Here is an 18,556-nt window from a genome sequence, read left to right on the forward strand (position 1 = left end):
CACACGCACACCACACACACCACACAAATACCACACACCACACACACATACCACACGCACACCCCACACACACCACACATACCACACACACACCACACACACACACCACACGTACCACACACACGCGCACAAACATTCCACCAGTCACGCTACACTGCTCATTAATATCTGTCAGCAAAGAGAAGCGGCTGGCTCACCACCGTCCAGGTTTACGAGACGTTGGCTCGGATCAGAGGAAACCCCAGGGGGTAGCCTGAAGCACAGTTCATATTTTAAATCGTACTTATCCTCATTCTTTGCATATATTGTCTGAACTGTATTGTGTTCGAACGTCGTGCTTAATCTGCAATACCTTCTTACTGAGTAATCATCTCAAATAGGCCTTCGTTTCGGTGCCTCGAGATGCACTGCATGGATAGGCGCTGTTTAGTTGAGGATGACGATGATGACCCTGCATATCTACGTTCGCAACCTTCTGAATGCAGCAAGATGCACATTTCCCTGTTCATTGGTGAGCATTTCATTCTGCTTTAGCTCGCTACAAGGACATGATTATACATTTTAAAGAAATTAATCAGGTGATGAAAAAAAAGACATGAACAAATCCTGATTTAACCCAAACATATGACATTTACCGCTGCCCAATTGCCAAGTGTACGATTCACCATTTATGACATCTGTTCTACGTGTTCTTCACAGCCATATTCATCATAATCATCCTCAAACGTGATCTGTCCACTGCCGGATTAAGGCCTTCCGAATCCGTCTAGCTCCTGCACACCGGCTGGTTTTCTCACTCCGTCTCGCGGGGGGGGACGTGTTTGTCGGGGCCTGTTCCCTACTTTGGCTGCCTTCCGTCGTTAGTCTCGACCCCCGGTCATCGTCTCCCCCTTCTGGAGACGCGTACGGGTCAGGCCCACTCCTCCACAACCAGCAGACGACGACTCTGACCTGTGTACGAACTCTAATCCACGTGTTCCTATTTTCTCGTCTTACAGTGACAATAATAACATGAAACATGGTATTGATAATGTGTCACTTTGTTAACATTGGTGCCGTGAAAAATTATTTTGCAAAATCATTAAAGGATTAAATTAACCTCTTTCGTTAAAAATGTTTACTTTTGCTGCCTGAAGCAATTTCCTTATGTTTCGCTTCAAAAGCGTATTAAATTTACGACACAGTTAGAATTTCTTCCCTTTTCCACATACGTAACAACATTTTTTTATTATTTCCCCACGTAAATGCATATATCCCCGTCCGCGCGCGTGTTTCTATTCGTAAGCACGAGCCGCGCTCGTTTCCTGCGTGAGTGCATCAATTAGCGAGAGCCCCACTTTGCAGGAATGTTAATTACCATCGCCCCCCTCCCATGCCCCCGAACACACCATGTGGGGGGGGGGGGTCCGTGTGTGGGGGGCTCCATCTGGGGGAGCTCCATTTGGGGGGGGCTCTGTGTGGGGAGGCTCTGTGTGGGGGGGGGCTCTGTGTGGGGGGGGGCTCTGTGTGGGGGGGGCTTTGTGTGGGGGGGGGGCTCTGTGTGGGGGGGCTCTGTGTGGGGGGGGGGCTCTGTGTGGGGGGGGCTCTGTGTGGTGGGGGGCTTCGTCTGGGGGGGCTCCGAGTGGGGGGTGTCCATGGCAGAGGAGGCTGCCTCTAAACCTGGGCTGACAAGGCCTGAAGCTTTCTTGAGGGCGTCTCGAGGTTAAAAGAGAGTGAGCCGTGAGGGGTGCGCGAACGGGGTCTGGATGGGTTTGCGGGCAGTCTTCAGTTTGCCAGCGGTTGTATATGAGTCACAGTCTTTGCCGAGTCTCAGTCTGTGGGTTCCATTAAGTCCTCGTCGCAGTCTAGTCGACCAAAACATGAAATGCTTCGTCCACTTTGAGTTTTTAATGTTGGGGTGAGGGGTGCGCGTCCTCCACCCCACCCCCTCGATATTACCAGGCCAGCCAATGAGTGAACTCAGAACATCTTCGGGTGTAACATATATAGCCAAAGGTCAGTTTTGGTCTTCTTTGGTCAACCGCAGCCTCCGTTAAGGTTACTAAATTATCTGAAGTCTGCACCTTCATTCAGACTCGTTATTTTTGTCCCGTCATAGCCGGTCAAGCTTCGCTGTTTGGTGGGTAGCAGCCGCAAGCCGTCGTCACGCTCGACGACCTTTGTCCACCCCGCCGGTCATGGTCGACCAACGTGCAAAACGCTTTGCTGACGAATATTTCCATAGCTAGATGTAATACTGGTAGGAACCCACTGGTTCCACCAGCACACAGGGGATTATTGTGTCCGTCTGTCCGTCGTGCAGGGAGGGGCTGGGTGGGGAGGGAGGGGCTGGGTGGGGAGGGGAGGGTGAGGAGGGGCTGGGTGGGGAGGGTGGGGAGGGGAGGGGCTGGGTCGGGAGGGTGGGGCTGGGTGGGGGGTGGGAGGGGTGGGGCTGGGTGGGGAGGGGCTGGTCACCCTGTGGTGCCCTTATAAAACTCAACGTTTAACCTACTCACGCCGACTTGTGCCCGCCCTCACAGTCGGGCATATTTGCGGAATACACCACGCCGCTGTTGACCCTGGCCATTGACCGAGCAACCCAACGTTCCTACCAGTTCCCTCTGCAGGAATATGCTAAACTGGATAATCGCCGTGTGAGTGGGGTGGGGGGGTGAGGCTGCGAGCCGTCCTACCTTAGTCCAGGTGATGCCGGGCTGTGGTTCTCCCTGCGCGCTGCAGTAAATTCGCACGTGGTGACCAGACTCCGTCTTGATGTCGGACGGCAAGACCGTGATCACCGGCGCCTCTGTGAATACACAGCGCACGGGGGAAACGGAACGAGACCTTTAAGGAAGCAACGTGAAACAATTCCGCGTACGTCTGTGAGACGATTGAAGTCGCAGGAGCCGAGTGGGAACTCACAGACGGTCGCGTTATAATGGTGGGCAAGAAACGTGGGGGGATCGTGGATTAAGATTTGAACAGTTAAGGTCGATTAAATATACACGATGATGGTATATACTATAATATAGTGGTAGAATCTTCTTGGTTCTTTCGGTAAAGTCACGTAGAAGGGAAATAATAAAATGATTAAAATAAAACATAATAAAATATTATTTTGTGAGAATTATTTTATCATGTTTAATTTTTATTATTTTATTATTTCCCTTCTACGTGACTTTACCGAAAGAACCAAGAATATGAATCCCTGCAGTCACGAAAGCTTTAAATCGACATTTATAGTGGTAGAAGTTTGTCTTTTTACCTGGGTCAGTAATAACTGTACATTAAAAGTGACTGTGTAACGAATGAGATTTGCGATGAATGCAGCCCAGCTCACCGCTGCCTTGGCGATCGTAATAATTATATATCTACTATCGCAAACGAAGAAAGCAAGCAGGGAGATAGAGAGATGCGTCTCCCTCTGAGATGTAGAACAGCCGCCTCCCAGAATGTCGCCGACGATATCAGTTTCCCTCTCTGTGGCGGTGTTTTTGGCGAGCGCGTGAGTTGTTTTTTTATTATTCTCCTGACTGTTGCATTGCGCAGCGCGGCTGTCTGGCAGGAGCGTGGGAGGTGTGTATTCATGTTGAACCTCCAACCGCGCTAATCGGAGGTGGACGTGTTGGCTGTGTAGGCGGAGGCGGAGGAGGAGGAGGTGGTGGTGGTGGAGATGAAGGTGGACACAGAGGATGTTGAGTTGGCGGACATGGCAGTTGAGGTGTAGGTGGCGGTGAAGGAGGTGGTGGTGGTGGAGGGAGACATGGAAGGTGGAGCTGGTGGAGGTGGTGGAGCGGTAGACGGTGGCCCTCACGGCGGCGCGTGATGGTGAGCATGGCGTCGGCGTCCCGCGAGCCCACGGCGTTCTTCGCTTGGCACCGGTAGCGGCCGCTGTCGCGCACCTCGGCACGCGCGATGCGCAGCGTGCCGGGCGGCAGCAGGGAGACGCGTCCCTCGCTCACCACGGGGTAACCTGCTCGCCCGCACGGCACGGACACCAAGACCCATCCTCAGAGGTCGCAAATGGGTTTTGATTCCTTACCCGTACCCGTACCCAGCCGCACCAGGGTCGCAAACGGCTACCCGTACCCTACCCGTACCCTACCCGATACCCGGCCGGGTACGGGTAGCCGGGTATCGGGTAGGGTACGGGTATCGGGTAGGGTACGGGTATCGGGTACCCGATTGCGACCTCTGCCCATCCGCGTGGAGCCCACACACAGGCTGCTGGGGCAAAGTGCCGGTAGGGGTCAACCATTGAGTCGGTACGCAGAAATCTGTCAGAACTTGAGCTCTCACCACCCCCCTCCTCCTTGTACACCCGCGGACTTTTTACACCCCCCCCCCCCTCCCCGAATCCTATAGAAAGCCCGATATTTAATCCAGGCAGAAACGATCATGGGTTAATAATATTAATGCGTTTAAGCAAACAGACAGTCCACCGCCGGACTATCTAACTCATTTGAAGGCCAATGTAGACACATTATTATCGAGGCTTCACCCCCCCACCCCCCGTTTCCTATGCGTACATTGTCAGTAGACCCCCCATACGCAAGCTACGCATTTGGGTTAACCCCCCCTCTCCCCTCCATGCGTACGTACTCAATGGACGGCCCCTTGCCATGAAGGTCAACGCGACGCGCGAAGGGGGTGGTGCGGCTAGCGTCACGCCCGGCCGCCTTTGTATCTCCGGTGGTGATGTTTACGCCCCGTAGCCAGGCATTCATTTCAGGCTGATGACCGAATCGTGCGGAAATTTGCCCGATCTCATGTCAGATTTCAGAATGTATGTGGGATTGAGCCCTGGACAGTGCTTGGGATGCGTGCCCACCGCTGTGCGACTGTGCTAGGTGGTGTTCGGCAGAGCGAATTGCAGAAAAACACTTTGTTGTACTGTACGTTGCGCCCACATCTGTGCCCCCCCTGCTTTTACCAAACCCACACTGACCAGCATGCCGAGCGAAAGACAATACGGATTTTTAAAAAACACCACCGCCACGACCAGCACGCCATAGGGCGGCCCTGAGTCCAGGGCCGGACTGACACCACAGCGGCACGTGTCAGCTATGCGTCTCCGAGGACGTGACAGCAGTGCAGCTGAGACTGCGGTCAAGACCGCACCGGCCTTGGTCCACGAGATGCTTGGCTGGGGATCCCCGCGTGCCTCGCACAGGAAGTCCACGGTCTGACCCTCCACCAGCGTCTGGTTGGTGGGCAGCACCATGAACTCGGGCGGCTCTGCGGGTGACACAACCCGCACGGCTCGTTCCTCAACACGCGGCTGATCCGTAGGTCGCCCCCCTCTCTCCTCACGCCTCACTCTGTTGACCTACTCGCTGTCACCTACCCCGTCTCTCTCATCTCTCTCTTTTTTAATTTAAATTTTTAAACTTTGCTTTATGTAAACCCCCACCTCTCGCTCACTCTCTCTCTACTCCCCACCTCAATGCACTCTCCTACCTCGTCTCTCTCACCTCTCTCTACTCCCATCTCAATGTACTCTCCTACCCCGTCTCTCTCACCTCTCTCTACTCCCATCTCAATGTACTCTCCTACCCCGTCTCTCTCACCTCTCTCTACTCCCATCTCAATGTACTCTCCTACCTTGTCTCTCTTATTCAGGGATTGTTCCTACCCAGTGCAACAGTTGCAACATTTCAGAAATGTGTGGCCAATCACAGCGAGTCGAGAGGTATCATATGACCACCCGTATGTTTGTTTAACCTAAGAAAGTAAAATTTAATCCATGTCTGAAACTATTCTCGTCATAAAGTATGTTCACATGTTTAAAAATAATATGGGCAATTATTTTATTTATTCAGCATTTCTTCTGTGCGTAGCAAACTGATAAGCGCGGTTGGCTACGTACGGTGCGAACGAAGTTCAACATACATACGTACATATTTATTGTTTCCCATATATAATGGAGTTTCTACATACTGTATTACTAATTAATAATATTAATAAGAATATCATAACAAATTTTTATCGATGTCATTCTCTTAAAATACCTAACAAGGAGTTGACGCGACGTCTTTACGAGCAGCCATTGGCCGGAGAGAGAAATGCAGCTGAAAGTTTAACTTCATTAAAACTATTTAGATTTGTGTTTGTTTTAACTACTAAATAGAATCAAACCTGCCAAAGTCGGCCGGCTGAAATACCGAGCAACAGACGAACGTTGAACTTCTTTCGCATCGTGCATAGCCAACCAAAATGTGACTTCAATCAAGATTTAAAAGTGCCGAAATCAAACCACTCCATTTGCCACGCCACGCAAATGGAGTGGACGAACGACCGCTAGTTAGGTCCGCCGGCTGGCTGCAGGTTGCAACGGAGCCGTGCGTGCATTGTAAACAAACTTTTCCAGGAAACGATTTTCTCCTCTCCCCCCCACCAACGCCTCCGTTCGCGTTTCGTAGACGTGGGGAGGGCGATTTGAACCCTGAGAACGCTGGCAAAAACTTGCATCGCTCACCGGAAAAAAAATTATTCTGACGGTCAATTTATTTGAGCAAAGAGTCCTTTTTTTGGAAACATTTTTATTAGCGTTGGGTGGGGAAGTACGCCCACCCTGTAATAAGGTTTTGATTAAAACAAATACAAATTTATAGCAGCGTTTAAAATGCACGGTTCTTCATTTTTAAGAGGACTTCCTCTCAAGGGCGTTTATTTTGGAGATCACGTGCAGTACACACCCGTACGTGAAGCTGTTTTTGCAACGCCTTCCAGGAAACACACCCTCTCTCTCTCTCGCTTCCACTACAAATGTCGTCTCTCACTCTTTCTGTGAATCGGCGCACACCTCTGCTCGCCAGCCAATGGGTCGGCCGCGCAGAAAGCCGTCATTGTACCCATTTGCGGATTGATCAACTCAAAAAACGATGTGAATGGTAGCACGGCCCCCATGGGAGTTGGCATGAAATTGTATTTTGAGGAATCAATGCTGCAGCCAATTGGAAAGATCAACAAAAACGCTCCCAACGCAGCACCACGAGACGAAATCCAGACAAAACAACAATTTTGGTTCCCAACCATCTCCTCATCATTTCTGGCTAATCATCGAAGACAGTCGCTGCATCACGTGCTTCCAGAGGCGCGTCTGCGGCCATCTGGAACGCTCTCCCTTCCAATATTAGGAAGCCACTGGAGGGAGCGATGCACTTTTAACATCTACATTGAAAACAAATTTCTTTATAACAGATTTTTGTGTTTAGTTTGTTGTCGTTTACTCTTTGGTTCTTTCGGTAAAGTCACGTAGGTAGAAAAATAATAGATCACGACGTTTCGATCGCCACACAAGCAACCGTCTTCCCACCCGAAGACGATTGCTTGTGTGGCGATAGATTCCTGCAGTCACGAAAGCTTCAAATCAAGACTGTTGTCCTTTCCCCGCACCTCCGATTAGCGCGGTTGGCTACGTACGTTGCCAACGTAGCTCAGCATAAGCACGTACGCACGCAGATAGACGCACACCTTGCACGATGATGAGCGCGCTGGCGCGCACGGCGTCCTGGTTGTTGGACGCGTGGCACGAATACTGGCCGGCGTCGCCGCGGGACGCGTTGTGGATGTGCAGGCCGCCCGTGGGCGGCGTGGAGAAGCGGGGGTCACGGGGCAGCGACGAGCCGTCGCCGCGCGTCCACGTGATGCGCGGGGTCGGGTGTCCCGTCGCGCTGCACTCCAGCGTGACGCTCTCCCCCGCCAGCACCTCCGTGTTCTGGGGCTGGATCACGAAGGTCGCCGGGGCTGACGGGGGTCGAGGGGGGGGGGGCGGTCGGGGTTGAGGATCAGAGTTTTGTGAGGATCGAGAGAAAAGCAGGAGAGCGGTATAATATCATGGTGACTGCTGCTTTGAGGTTGAGGTCACACACGCGTGACGGTTGAGTCGTGTATGGGGCTACCCATGTTAAAGGTCTTCTTATTCTTCCACGCGTGTGGGCGTGACCCTCTGTCCTTGCCAACCTTCTCCACGCTGCACTGTCCTGCGCCATCTCTCTTTCCACTCCTCGGGCCACCGTGTCCCATCACACCGCCCCCCCCCCCACCCCACCCAGCTCTCCTTCTTCTTCTGCCTTCCTCTTGATCTCTTTCCTTCCACTTGCATCACTTGCACCTTCTGACCCACATCACTTTCCTATTGTCTCTCCAAATGACCGAACCACACCAGCCTTTTCTCTCTCTCATCTTCTCCGTGATTTCTCAACCACCTTTACCGATGTAAATGATGCCCCTACTCCTCTTATTTACTCCAACCACGGATTTATTCCATTGTCTCACCATCCTTTAGTCGCTTTCTTGTCACTCTTTTATCGCTGCTATCGTGGTTTACGGTCCCGTAAACCTCACACTTTCGTACCTCCGCCAATGTCAAGAACTCGTTTATACCAAATCGAGTGATCATCAGCGCAGAACAAAACATTATTTTTTCCCTCGTTCTCCTCAACTTTTGAGCTCCCCTGCCTTTTATTATTTTCCCCAGATCCGATCACCTTGTTCAACTCGAGGAAAGTGTTTGTGATTCGATCTGCTCTATCGTCATTCGCGCTCTCCCTGGCTGACTGCTTGTGCTCAGCAACTAAGAGAGAAAAGCACGTGTTCGTCTTTGCAGTGATAGCTCGTTCGGCTGTTTCCACATTCGCTAGTACATTAGTCAGTGATCGTGATCGTGAGTTGTGATTGAAATAGTACCGTCTACACCAGGAGGTCTCAACGCTTCACATCTCATCTCAGGCATTTTAAAGGGCACCTCTATTGGCAGCTGTCCCTGCGCAGCACCATGTGACTCAGCACCCTGGCCTGCAATCAGGCATTAGGCTGCCGGTAGGAGGGGCGATGATCGCTCTGTATAATCACAATTTATTCATTTTGCGAGTAATATTACATTTTTGGTAATTCGGACCCTGACGCCTCCACACGATGACCTCCCCTTGCGAATTGCGAATTTCGTGCGGGGGTGTTAGACGTCCACTGTGCAGCGGACAGCACGTAGCGTCACTATGGGTACTGCAACCCGCAAGAACGATCGCGGTGGCCACTGGAGACGAACCGTGAACCTCTGCACACGACTGGCGAACGCTGCAACCGCAAAGACCACGTCACCGCCATCGGATGCCGGACTCGTCCGTCCATCTGGCTTTAGGTTTTTTAAATCCTTTATATTAAGTCTGCTTGCTTGCTTGCGTGCTTGCGTGCTTGCTTGCTTGCTTACGACCGTGCAAATCTTTCGGTCGTTTTTTAACCCACTTCACGTGATCCAATCGAGCTGACATTTTGCACACAGACTCGTTGTGCGTGACAATTTATTTTCGTGAAAAAAATTTTCCCAAATTTTACACTGTTTAGGGAAAAATTTTTAAATACTTAATTACCAATTGCTTAATGGTGGCAGACAATCATCTGACCCATAGGTGGCAGCCATCTCAAGCCAGAGGACGAAAGGACTCTAGCCGCCCCGATGCCACGCATATAAAGGATTTATAGTGAAAAACTTTGTTTTTACGGGTTAATATTTTTATTCCCATTGCTCAGCAACCTCTGGGTGGCACTGCGAAGCCTGCCTCGGTGAACCGCCCTCCTCCCCTTTGCGCACATACCCCACCCAACGGAGCCTCCTCCTCCCTATTATCTCGACAGCACTTTCCAACGTAAACATTATGAACTGAAAACCCCTTAAAAACAGTAAGCCTGCTTGACGATGTTTGCTGCGGCGCATTATCAGTCGGGCCGGAGTCAGCAGGCTCCGGCCGCCTGGGGACAAAAGCACACACAGACCACTCCGCACGCACTTCCCTCCGCGCGCTCCGCGTGTGGAGCCACAAACGCCAGGACCTGAACATCCATGCCTGGCAGTGGGGGCAAGGGACAGGAGTCTCGAGGGTGGAGCACACCGAACAAGCAAATGCTCACCCCGCCATTAATCAACTAGCCAGCCACTAGAACGATCCATAGCCTCTAACTAACTAGCCAACCAGCCACTAGAACTAGACATCGCCTCTAACCAACTAGCCAGCCAACCACTAGAACTAGACATCGCCTCTAACCAACTAGCCAGCCAACCACTAGAACTAGACATCGCCTCTAACTAACTAGCCAGCCAGCCACTAGAACTAGACATCGCCTCTAACCAACTAGCCAGCCAACCACTAGAACTAGACATCGCCTCTAACTAACTAGCCAGCCAGCCACTAGAACTAGACATCGCCTCTAACCAACTAGCCAGCCAACCACTAGAACTAGACATCACCTCTAACCAACTAGGCAGCCACTAGAACTAGACATCGCCTCTAACCAACTAGCCAGCCAACCACTAGAACTAGACATCGCCTCTAACCAACTAGGCAGCCACTAGAACTAGACATCGCCTCTAACCAACTAGCCAGCCAACCACTAGAACTAGACATAACCCCTGACGAACTAGTGATCCAGCCACTAGAACTAGACGTAACCCCAAACGAACTAGCCAGCCACGAGAACTATCCCTTTCACTCACACCAATTGCAACATAACCAACCAGCCACTAGTACAAGCCATAGTACTACCCCCTAGCCAACTAGCCAGCCAGTCACGAGTGCTGCCCCCCCCCCCACCACCGTTCACGTGACGTCTGTGGGCCCCACTCACTGGGGCCGCCGTAGTATCGCAGCAGAGCCTCGCTCGTCTTCGCCTCCCCCGCCACGTTCTTCGCCATGCACTGGTAGATCCCTTGGTCGGACTCGCGCGTGTTGCGGATCATCAGCGTGCCATTCTCCAGCAGGTCCAGCCGATCCTCGGTCATGTCCACCTCGTTGCTGCGGCGCGCAAGAGATCACCAGTAACCATGGTGATCACGATGACAACGACGATGATGAACGCAGTAACCATGGTGATCACGATGACAATGACGATGATGAACACAGTAACCATGGTGATCACGATGACAACGACGATGATGAACACAGTAACCATGGTGATCACGATGACAATGACGATGATGAACACAGTAACCATGGTGATCACGATGACAACGATGATGATGAACACAGTAACCATGGTGATCACGATGACAACGACGATGATGAACACAGTAACCATGTTGATCACGATGACAACGACGATGATGAACACAGTAACCATGTTGATCACGATGACAACGACGATGATGAACACAGTAACCATGGTGATCACGATGACAACGACGATAATGAACACAGTAACCATGGTGATCACGATGACAACGACGATGATGAACACAGTAACCATGGTGATCACGATGACAACGACGATGATGAACACAGTAACCATGGTGATCACGATGACAACGACGATGATGAGCACAGTAACCATGGTGATCACGATGACAACGACGATGATGAACACAGTAACCATGGTGATCACGATGACAATGATGAACACAGTAACCATGATGATCACGATGACAACGACGATGATGAATACAGTAACCATGGTGATCACGATGACAACGACGATGATGAACACAGTAACCATGTTGATCACGATGACAACGACGATGATGAACACAGTAACCATGTTGATCACGATGACAACGACGATGATGAACACAGTAACCATGGTGATCACGATGACAACGACGATAATGAACACAGTAACCATGGCGATCACGATGACAACGACGATGATGAACACAGTAACCATGGTGATCACGATGACAACGACGATGATGAACACAGTAACCATGGTGATCACGATGACAACGACGATGATGAACACAGTAACCATGGTGATCACGATGACAACGACGATGATGAACACAGTAACCATGGTGATCACGATGACAATGATGAACACAGTAACCATGATGATCATGATGACAACGACGATGATGAATACAGTAACCATGGTGATCACGATGACAACGACGATGATGAACACAGTAACCATGGTGATCACGATGACAACGACGATGATGAACACAGTAACCATGGTGATCACGATGACAACGACGATGATGAACACAGTAACCATGGTGATCACGATGACAACGACGATGATGAACACAGTAACCATGGTGGACGTGGGCACGGCGGGTCATTTGGCTCCTTCGCACGCACGCGTTTGAATCGCGAATGCATTGTGCGGTCCTTCCTGCTCGGTTGAGCGTTGTATGGGTACGTGTGTACGTTGAGCTTCTTTCGCACCGTACGTAGCCAACCGCACTAATCGGAGGTGCGGGGGAAGGACAGCAACCTAAAACAGAAAAAGCAGCTCGAAAGAAATGAGTTTTCAATCTAGATTTTAAAATGCATTAGTATGGAACTGGAGTTTCTCACGACCGGGGTATATTGCTAAAACCTTGTGCAGTTCATTATTTTACCATGTTTAACATAAATACCATGATGCGCATTAAAGGATTCACAATAAAGATGAATTGGGGTAGCGAGTCCGTTCCCCGTCTTTCTATCCGCTGATTTTCATTCCCGGTGAAGCTGATGTTGACGGTGTGTGTACGTGCGACACAACGTGATGTAACGGACCCGCATATTGCCTCGATGAAAAACTTAATATGCATTTGTTTGACGTGTTTGACATATTACTGTCAATAAGCCACAAGAAAAGGAATGACACACGTAATCAGTGAAGTTGGGTTTTACAGAGTAACATAGACCTCACATTGGGTAACGCTTTGTGTACATCTTGTGACTGAGTCTGTGGATTTACCCAAGTTGACTTCCCACAAAGAGCATTTATCGACAGTACTGCCCTGCAGAGGAAACATTATACAAGAGGTAGCGTGTGGGAATGGCCTATGGCCAGGAATTTGGAACTCTGCTGCTTGCGACAATAAAAGATCGAATATGGATTATTTCTCGCGTGGAATTTTCGCCCTTAAAAAACGGTCACTTTCTCATTTGTAAAGGAAACAGAAACATGAAAGCTAAAATACAAAAAAGAGGTATTCAAATGAATTTCATTGGCCCACCGGGACAGGTTTGACTATAAATATAACCGGGATGGAAACATTGGCTCAGGCGAGCATTCATGGTATGTGCTCAGAGCGCCTTTTAGGCAAACTGGGGCTTTAACAAGTAGCTAAACTAATTTTTTTATTACAATTTTGAAAGTTGGGGCGAGGTGGATGAACAGACCCGCAACTTTAACGAATTTAAACCGCGCGCTCGTGCGGAAAACAACCGTCCATACCAAGTGCACTTGACGCAGGAGACGTGGAATGTTGTAAACTGGCTATTCGTGTGTTGTGCTTGGCAGAATGCGCCTGTGAGGCCGCACTCACGTTCGGCGTGCTCCTGTCTGTTTTAAGTCAGGAAACTGGCTGGGTGCGTGAATGAACGGTTCAGGTGAGCCAGGACTTTATATATAAAAAAAAAGAAATGCTTTTAAATGGTGGCTTTCAACTTAGTATTTAAGTGAAGAAGAAGGACTTAAGAGAACACAGCCAACGTGTCGCCCCCCGTGCTCAAGACGTGCATTTGTCAGTCACCAGCTGCCACCAGCCGGGGGTGAACTTGTACACATGCCTATGACAGGAGCAAGTGTCTTTCTCTCTCTGTAGGGGCGCCGCTGTGGTGACTTCCTGCCAACGGGTGCGACTTCACCAGGTGGTGCTCAATGTACCCACCCCAGAGGAATCACGATGATGATGATGATGATGGCGAGAATGATGATGAAAATAACTATACAGAGGATGATATTGTTGATGATGATGGGAGTTGATGGCGGCGACGATGACAATGACGATTATGTTAGTAATGACAATGACGATGATGAACACAGTAACCATGGTGATCACGATGACAACGACAATGATGAACACAGTAACCATGGTGATCACGATGACAACGACGATGATGAACACAGTAACCATGATGATCACATGACAACGACGATGATGAACACGGTAACTATGGTGAACACGATGATAATGACGATGATGAACACGGTAACCATGGTGATCACGATTACAACGACGATGATGAACACAGTAACCATGGTGATCACGATGACAACGACGATGATGAACACAGTAACCATGGTGATCACGATGACAACGACGATGATGAACACGGTAACCACGGTGATCACGATGACAACGACGACGACGCTCATGAAAATAACGAAAACGACAATGACGATATCAACGACGACGTCGACCATGATGGGCGATTGTGACGACGACACTTTGATTAGAGGAGCGCAAAATCAGCAAGAGCGGTCAAAAAAAAAGCGGAACTGCAGGCGACGCCTCGCTTTCTCCCCGCCCAAGCGGGACGGTGCGCTGGTGGCCAGCGACCGGTCAGCGTAGGTGCGCGTACGCTGGAAGCGCAGCAGACAATGTCCACCGCAGTGGCGGTGGCGTCTCACTTGTTGTGCAGCCAGATGATCTCGGGCTTGGGGTTCCCCTCGGCGTGGCACGTGAAGTGGACCGTCTTGCCCAGTGTCACGTCCACGTCCCTCGGCTCCGCCAAGATGCGGGGCCGCTCTGTGTCGGTCGGTGGCACGCGGGGGTGAGGATAAGGAGGTGGTTTGAAACAAAAAAAAGGGCCAGGCAAGGAGGTTCAGTTGAAGGGGGCCGAGTAACGCTGAGCTGGAGCCCGTGTTGTGCGCGGCACTCCCATTCAGATCTCGCGACCACAATCCCGCTGACCGGTGGGAAATTTCTATGCCCGCGGCGGCGTCACGGTCAGAATCGGCACAGCGAGCATCTTGTGCCTTGCGATCGGAAGGCCGATGTGGACCGTCACCGGTCCTGTGCCCGCCTTTCACCAGCCGGCACTGACCGTCATGGTGGTGTGCGGCGAAACAAGCAAAGTGACCGGTGCGTCGTGGGGAGGCCGTCATCCAGCGAGTCGGTGCGGGTTAGTGAAGTGAGACCTTAGAGGCTACAGCGTTGTAAAAATATCGACTTGCTGTGCCGCACTCTGCCTACAATGGAATAATGCAGCAGCCTACGGCAGCTGTGTTCTGCATTGTGGTGGTGGGGGTGGGGAGGTCACCTATTCGAGCGCTAACCAGGCTCTAGCTTGCTCAGCTTCCGAGATCTGCTGAGAGCAGGTGTATTCTGGGTCAATTTGGTGACAGGTGTAGAGGCTCCGTAGTGCCCTATGAACTCTAAATGAAGACAAAACAAATTGTCTGGAGCTGCTGACGAGGGCACGCGATACCTCGAGCACTAGCGCACCTCTACGTAGCTGCGTCTGCGCGCGCGTGTGTACGTGTGTGCACGTGTGTGTGTGTGGGGAGCGGTCGTGTAGCGGTTAGCACGCTGCGCTATGAACCCGGCGACCCGAGTTCGATTCCCGCTCACGGCCAACACCAGTGACGATTATCTGAACCGGTCCCGGGCCTCCCCTAGGTCGACTCAGCCACAAACGAGTACCTGGTGCGGTGTGTTAACATCGCCACTGGGGAGACAAAGGCGGTCGGGCGTGATGCTGGCCACCCACCCCCTCGTGTACCGTTCCGGCCTTCATAGGTGCTCGCTAACAGCACTTGCCCCCTACAGTCTGTTAAGGCTATATGGGGGATCTTTGTTTTTTATCTTTGTGTGTGTGTGTGTATACGTGTGCACGTGTGTATACGTGTGCGTGTGTGTGTGCCGCCACGGCGGTGAGTGCACCGCGCTACGAACCGGGCTCACGGCCAACGTCGTTGGCGAATATCTGAACCGCTCTTGGGACTCGGCTTCGGTGCCGCTGTGCCAACATCAGCACGTGGACAGCCGGGCGGGCGTGGGGCCGCCCTTCGTAGACGCTCGCTAACAGCCGTGAGCTACACGGGGGGGGGGTGCGTGTCGTGTCGCTACCGGCGTGCGGCTCGCCGCAGTCGAACTCCTCGGCGGTGAGCGAGACGAGCGTGCGGCCGTACAGGCTCGCCGGCTGCTCGCAGGTGGCGGCCGCCTGCCCGTTGCCGTGCTTCAGGATGGACTTGAGAAGGTTGGACAGCCACTTGAGGTCACACTCGCAAACCAGCCGGTTGGAGTCGAGCCGCCTGCCGCAGAGACAGAGATTCACACGCGGCCTTGACCTTGACGGGCTGCTGGGGCAAGCGCTGCGAGCGGGGAGCGCCTGTGAAGGCCGGCACGGCACACGAGGTGCGTGCGTGGCCAGCACCACTACCGGCCGCTTTTGTCTCCGAAGTGGCGATGTTTAGGGGCCGTCCATAAATGACGTCACGCGATTTTTGACGATTTTTGACCCCCCCGCCCCCCTCGTCACATGGCGTCACAAAAAGTCAGACCCCCCCCCCCTCGAATATGACGTCACAAAGCTCTGCCCCCCCCCCCCCCAAAAATAAAAATGCTTCGAATCGCTTAAAACTATTGTCATTGTAGTGCGTATTTAATGTGGCGCTGCACTCTGATGTTGTAGGAGAAAACATTTATTTAAAAAAAGTATATTTAATTAAGTAGAACGTGTTGTCTATATTTATTTAAAGTTGCGCATTTTGATGTGACGTCACATTTCTCAAACCCCTCCCCCCTCGTCACACATCGTCACAAATGTCTGACCCCCCCCCCAGGTGCGTGACGTCATTTATTGACGGCCCCTTACGCACTGCAACAAGTACTCGTTTTAGTCCGAGTCGACCTAGAGGAGGCCCAGGACCGGTTCAGATCATTGTCACTGGTGTTGGCCGTGAGCGGGAATCGAATTGGGGTCGCCGGGTTCATAGCGCAGCGCGCCAATCACTCCCAGCTTGTCTTTGTTTGTATACAGACACAGACATAACCGCACGCACGCACACACACACACACCGTGCACACTCCTGCACACGCAGCAACAACAACAATAATAACAACAGCCCCCAATCACCGTGGTGATGAGCTCACCGTGGTGTATGCGCCAGGCATTGGTGAACTTTGACATCACACACACGCTCACTCACGCGCGCTCAAACGCACGTGTGCACACGCGCACGCCCATGCGTAAGCCAGCACATACTGCATAGATTTACATGAGATGCCCGCATGTTTATAGTGTGCCCTCGGACTAAGATGTTAAGGATTTTATATGTCCGTAGACATGGTTGGAAGATCACGTTGACACAAAATCAATCCGAAGTGGATTAAACTTCAAAAGTTTTCAAATCAAATTTTTTTTCTCTTTCACCAATCAATTGTAAACCACCATCATCGCAATCAGCCACGATGAAGGACTCCCCAGGCCTCTAGCGATCCTGCCATGCAACAATCAGTCCACGCTGCAGATCAGCTGATCTCATCGCTGCATCTCCTTCGGGGGACGTCCTCACGGACGCATTTCATTCCGTGGCTCCCGCTCAGTTACTATTCCTGCCCATCGTCCATCATCTCTTCTAGCGACGCATCCTACCCATGCCCACTCACTATTCTTAGCAGGTTTAATGATGTGCCATATTCCGCGTGTTTCTCCTCTCTCTGGCTCTCAATGTGATTCCAAGCACGCATCTCACCATGCTACTTTACCCACTTTTCAGGTGTTTTTTTTCAGCAGCCCACACCGATTACACCACACAAATCAACGCTTGCCATGTCCCGTTTCTGACACGTGCGCTCAGACCGTACCTCGACCACGACCCGACCTTGGCTCTCACATCGACTACCGTGATTGGACGCGGACGGTCACCGACGAGCGGGCGAGGGGGGGGGGGAGCCGACGCGGCTGCTCACAGTCGCTTGAGGGAGTCGAGGTGGAAGAAGGCCCGGGCGGGGATGCGTGCGATCTTGTTGTTGTGCAGGAACCTGCCCCGGTGCGGAAGAGGTTCAACGCGCGTACACGGACCGCTCTCACCACCGTGACGCACAGACGCACGCGAGATGCACCAACGCGTGACGGCGTCCGATCGCGCAGTCCCCACACTGCCCCCCCCCCCCCCCCCCCAAGTGGTTACGAGCAGGGCCAGGGCCACAACCACCACACTTTGGAAGTTGGGGTGGGGGGGTGTCCCACTCTTGGGGGCGCCCCGTGCGGTGCCAAGATGTTTACCCCCTCGCCTGACCGGCCGGTTCCTGCCATAGGAATGGAGACAAGCAGTGGCCAATGCTTGTTCGAGCATGGCGACGCCGAGTTTAGTTTGCTCAGGAGGCGAGTGGTATTCTCTTGAAATACGGTGGCGAGATATCAACTACTTCGCCTGGTATGCAGGAGATCGTGGGTTCGATCTCGACCCTGATGCCTGCTATTTAGAGTTTTGTGTGTGGATTTTTCTCCAGGTCCTCCGATTTTTGCCTCCACATTCAGAAACGTGCGTTTGGAGTATTTAGCTGCTGCTACACATGTCCACGCGATAAGCCACTTCACTGAGCTGTCATTTGTGACCAGGTCGCTCCTAAAAAAGAGCCACATTGCTCAGTGGGCCGTACCTGGTATAATAAAAAAAAGGTTTAATAGTTTTTAATAGTTTGCAGTCAGATTGCAGGTGCACAATTACCCGTTGTTTTATCATTCTCTCATTGATTAATTACTGTTGCCGTGCTATACTAGTGCAGACACACACCCTAATTAACACGTGCTTAACCAAACTGCACCACTGTAGCGTAATTACGCAGCTGCTGGCCACTGACTCAGCTGGCTACCGACTCAGCCGGCTCTCCATGCCCCTACTGTGCACGTCAAGGCTC

General features: G+C 51.6%; 1 protein-coding gene across 1 annotated transcript in view; it reads right to left on the minus strand.

Annotated features, from left to right (window-relative positions):
* LOC144722304 (peroxidasin homolog) overlaps window positions 1–18,556 on the minus strand; it is a 92,940-nt gene that overhangs the window by 35,260 nt on the left and 39,124 nt on the right. The window contains exons 6-13 of the mRNA XM_078600443.1: window positions 17,606–17,677; window positions 15,761–15,945; window positions 14,320–14,437; window positions 10,603–10,769; window positions 7,456–7,728; window positions 5,101–5,217; window positions 3,794–3,952; window positions 2,673–2,785 (exon numbers count right to left, since the gene is read on the minus strand). Of these exons, the coding sequence (XP_078456569.1) occupies window positions 2,673–2,785; window positions 3,794–3,952; window positions 5,101–5,217; window positions 7,456–7,728; window positions 10,603–10,769; window positions 14,320–14,437; window positions 15,761–15,945; window positions 17,606–17,677 (1,204 nt within the window). The remainder of the gene's footprint in view (window positions 1–2,672; window positions 2,786–3,793; window positions 3,953–5,100; window positions 5,218–7,455; window positions 7,729–10,602; window positions 10,770–14,319; window positions 14,438–15,760; window positions 15,946–17,605; window positions 17,678–18,556) is intronic.

The sequence above is a fragment of the Lampetra planeri genome, chromosome 14, assembly GCF_965212315.1.
Source record: "Lampetra planeri chromosome 14, kcLamPlan1.2.h2, whole genome shotgun sequence".
NCBI lineage: Eukaryota > Metazoa > Chordata > Hyperoartia > Petromyzontiformes > Petromyzontidae > Lampetra > Lampetra planeri.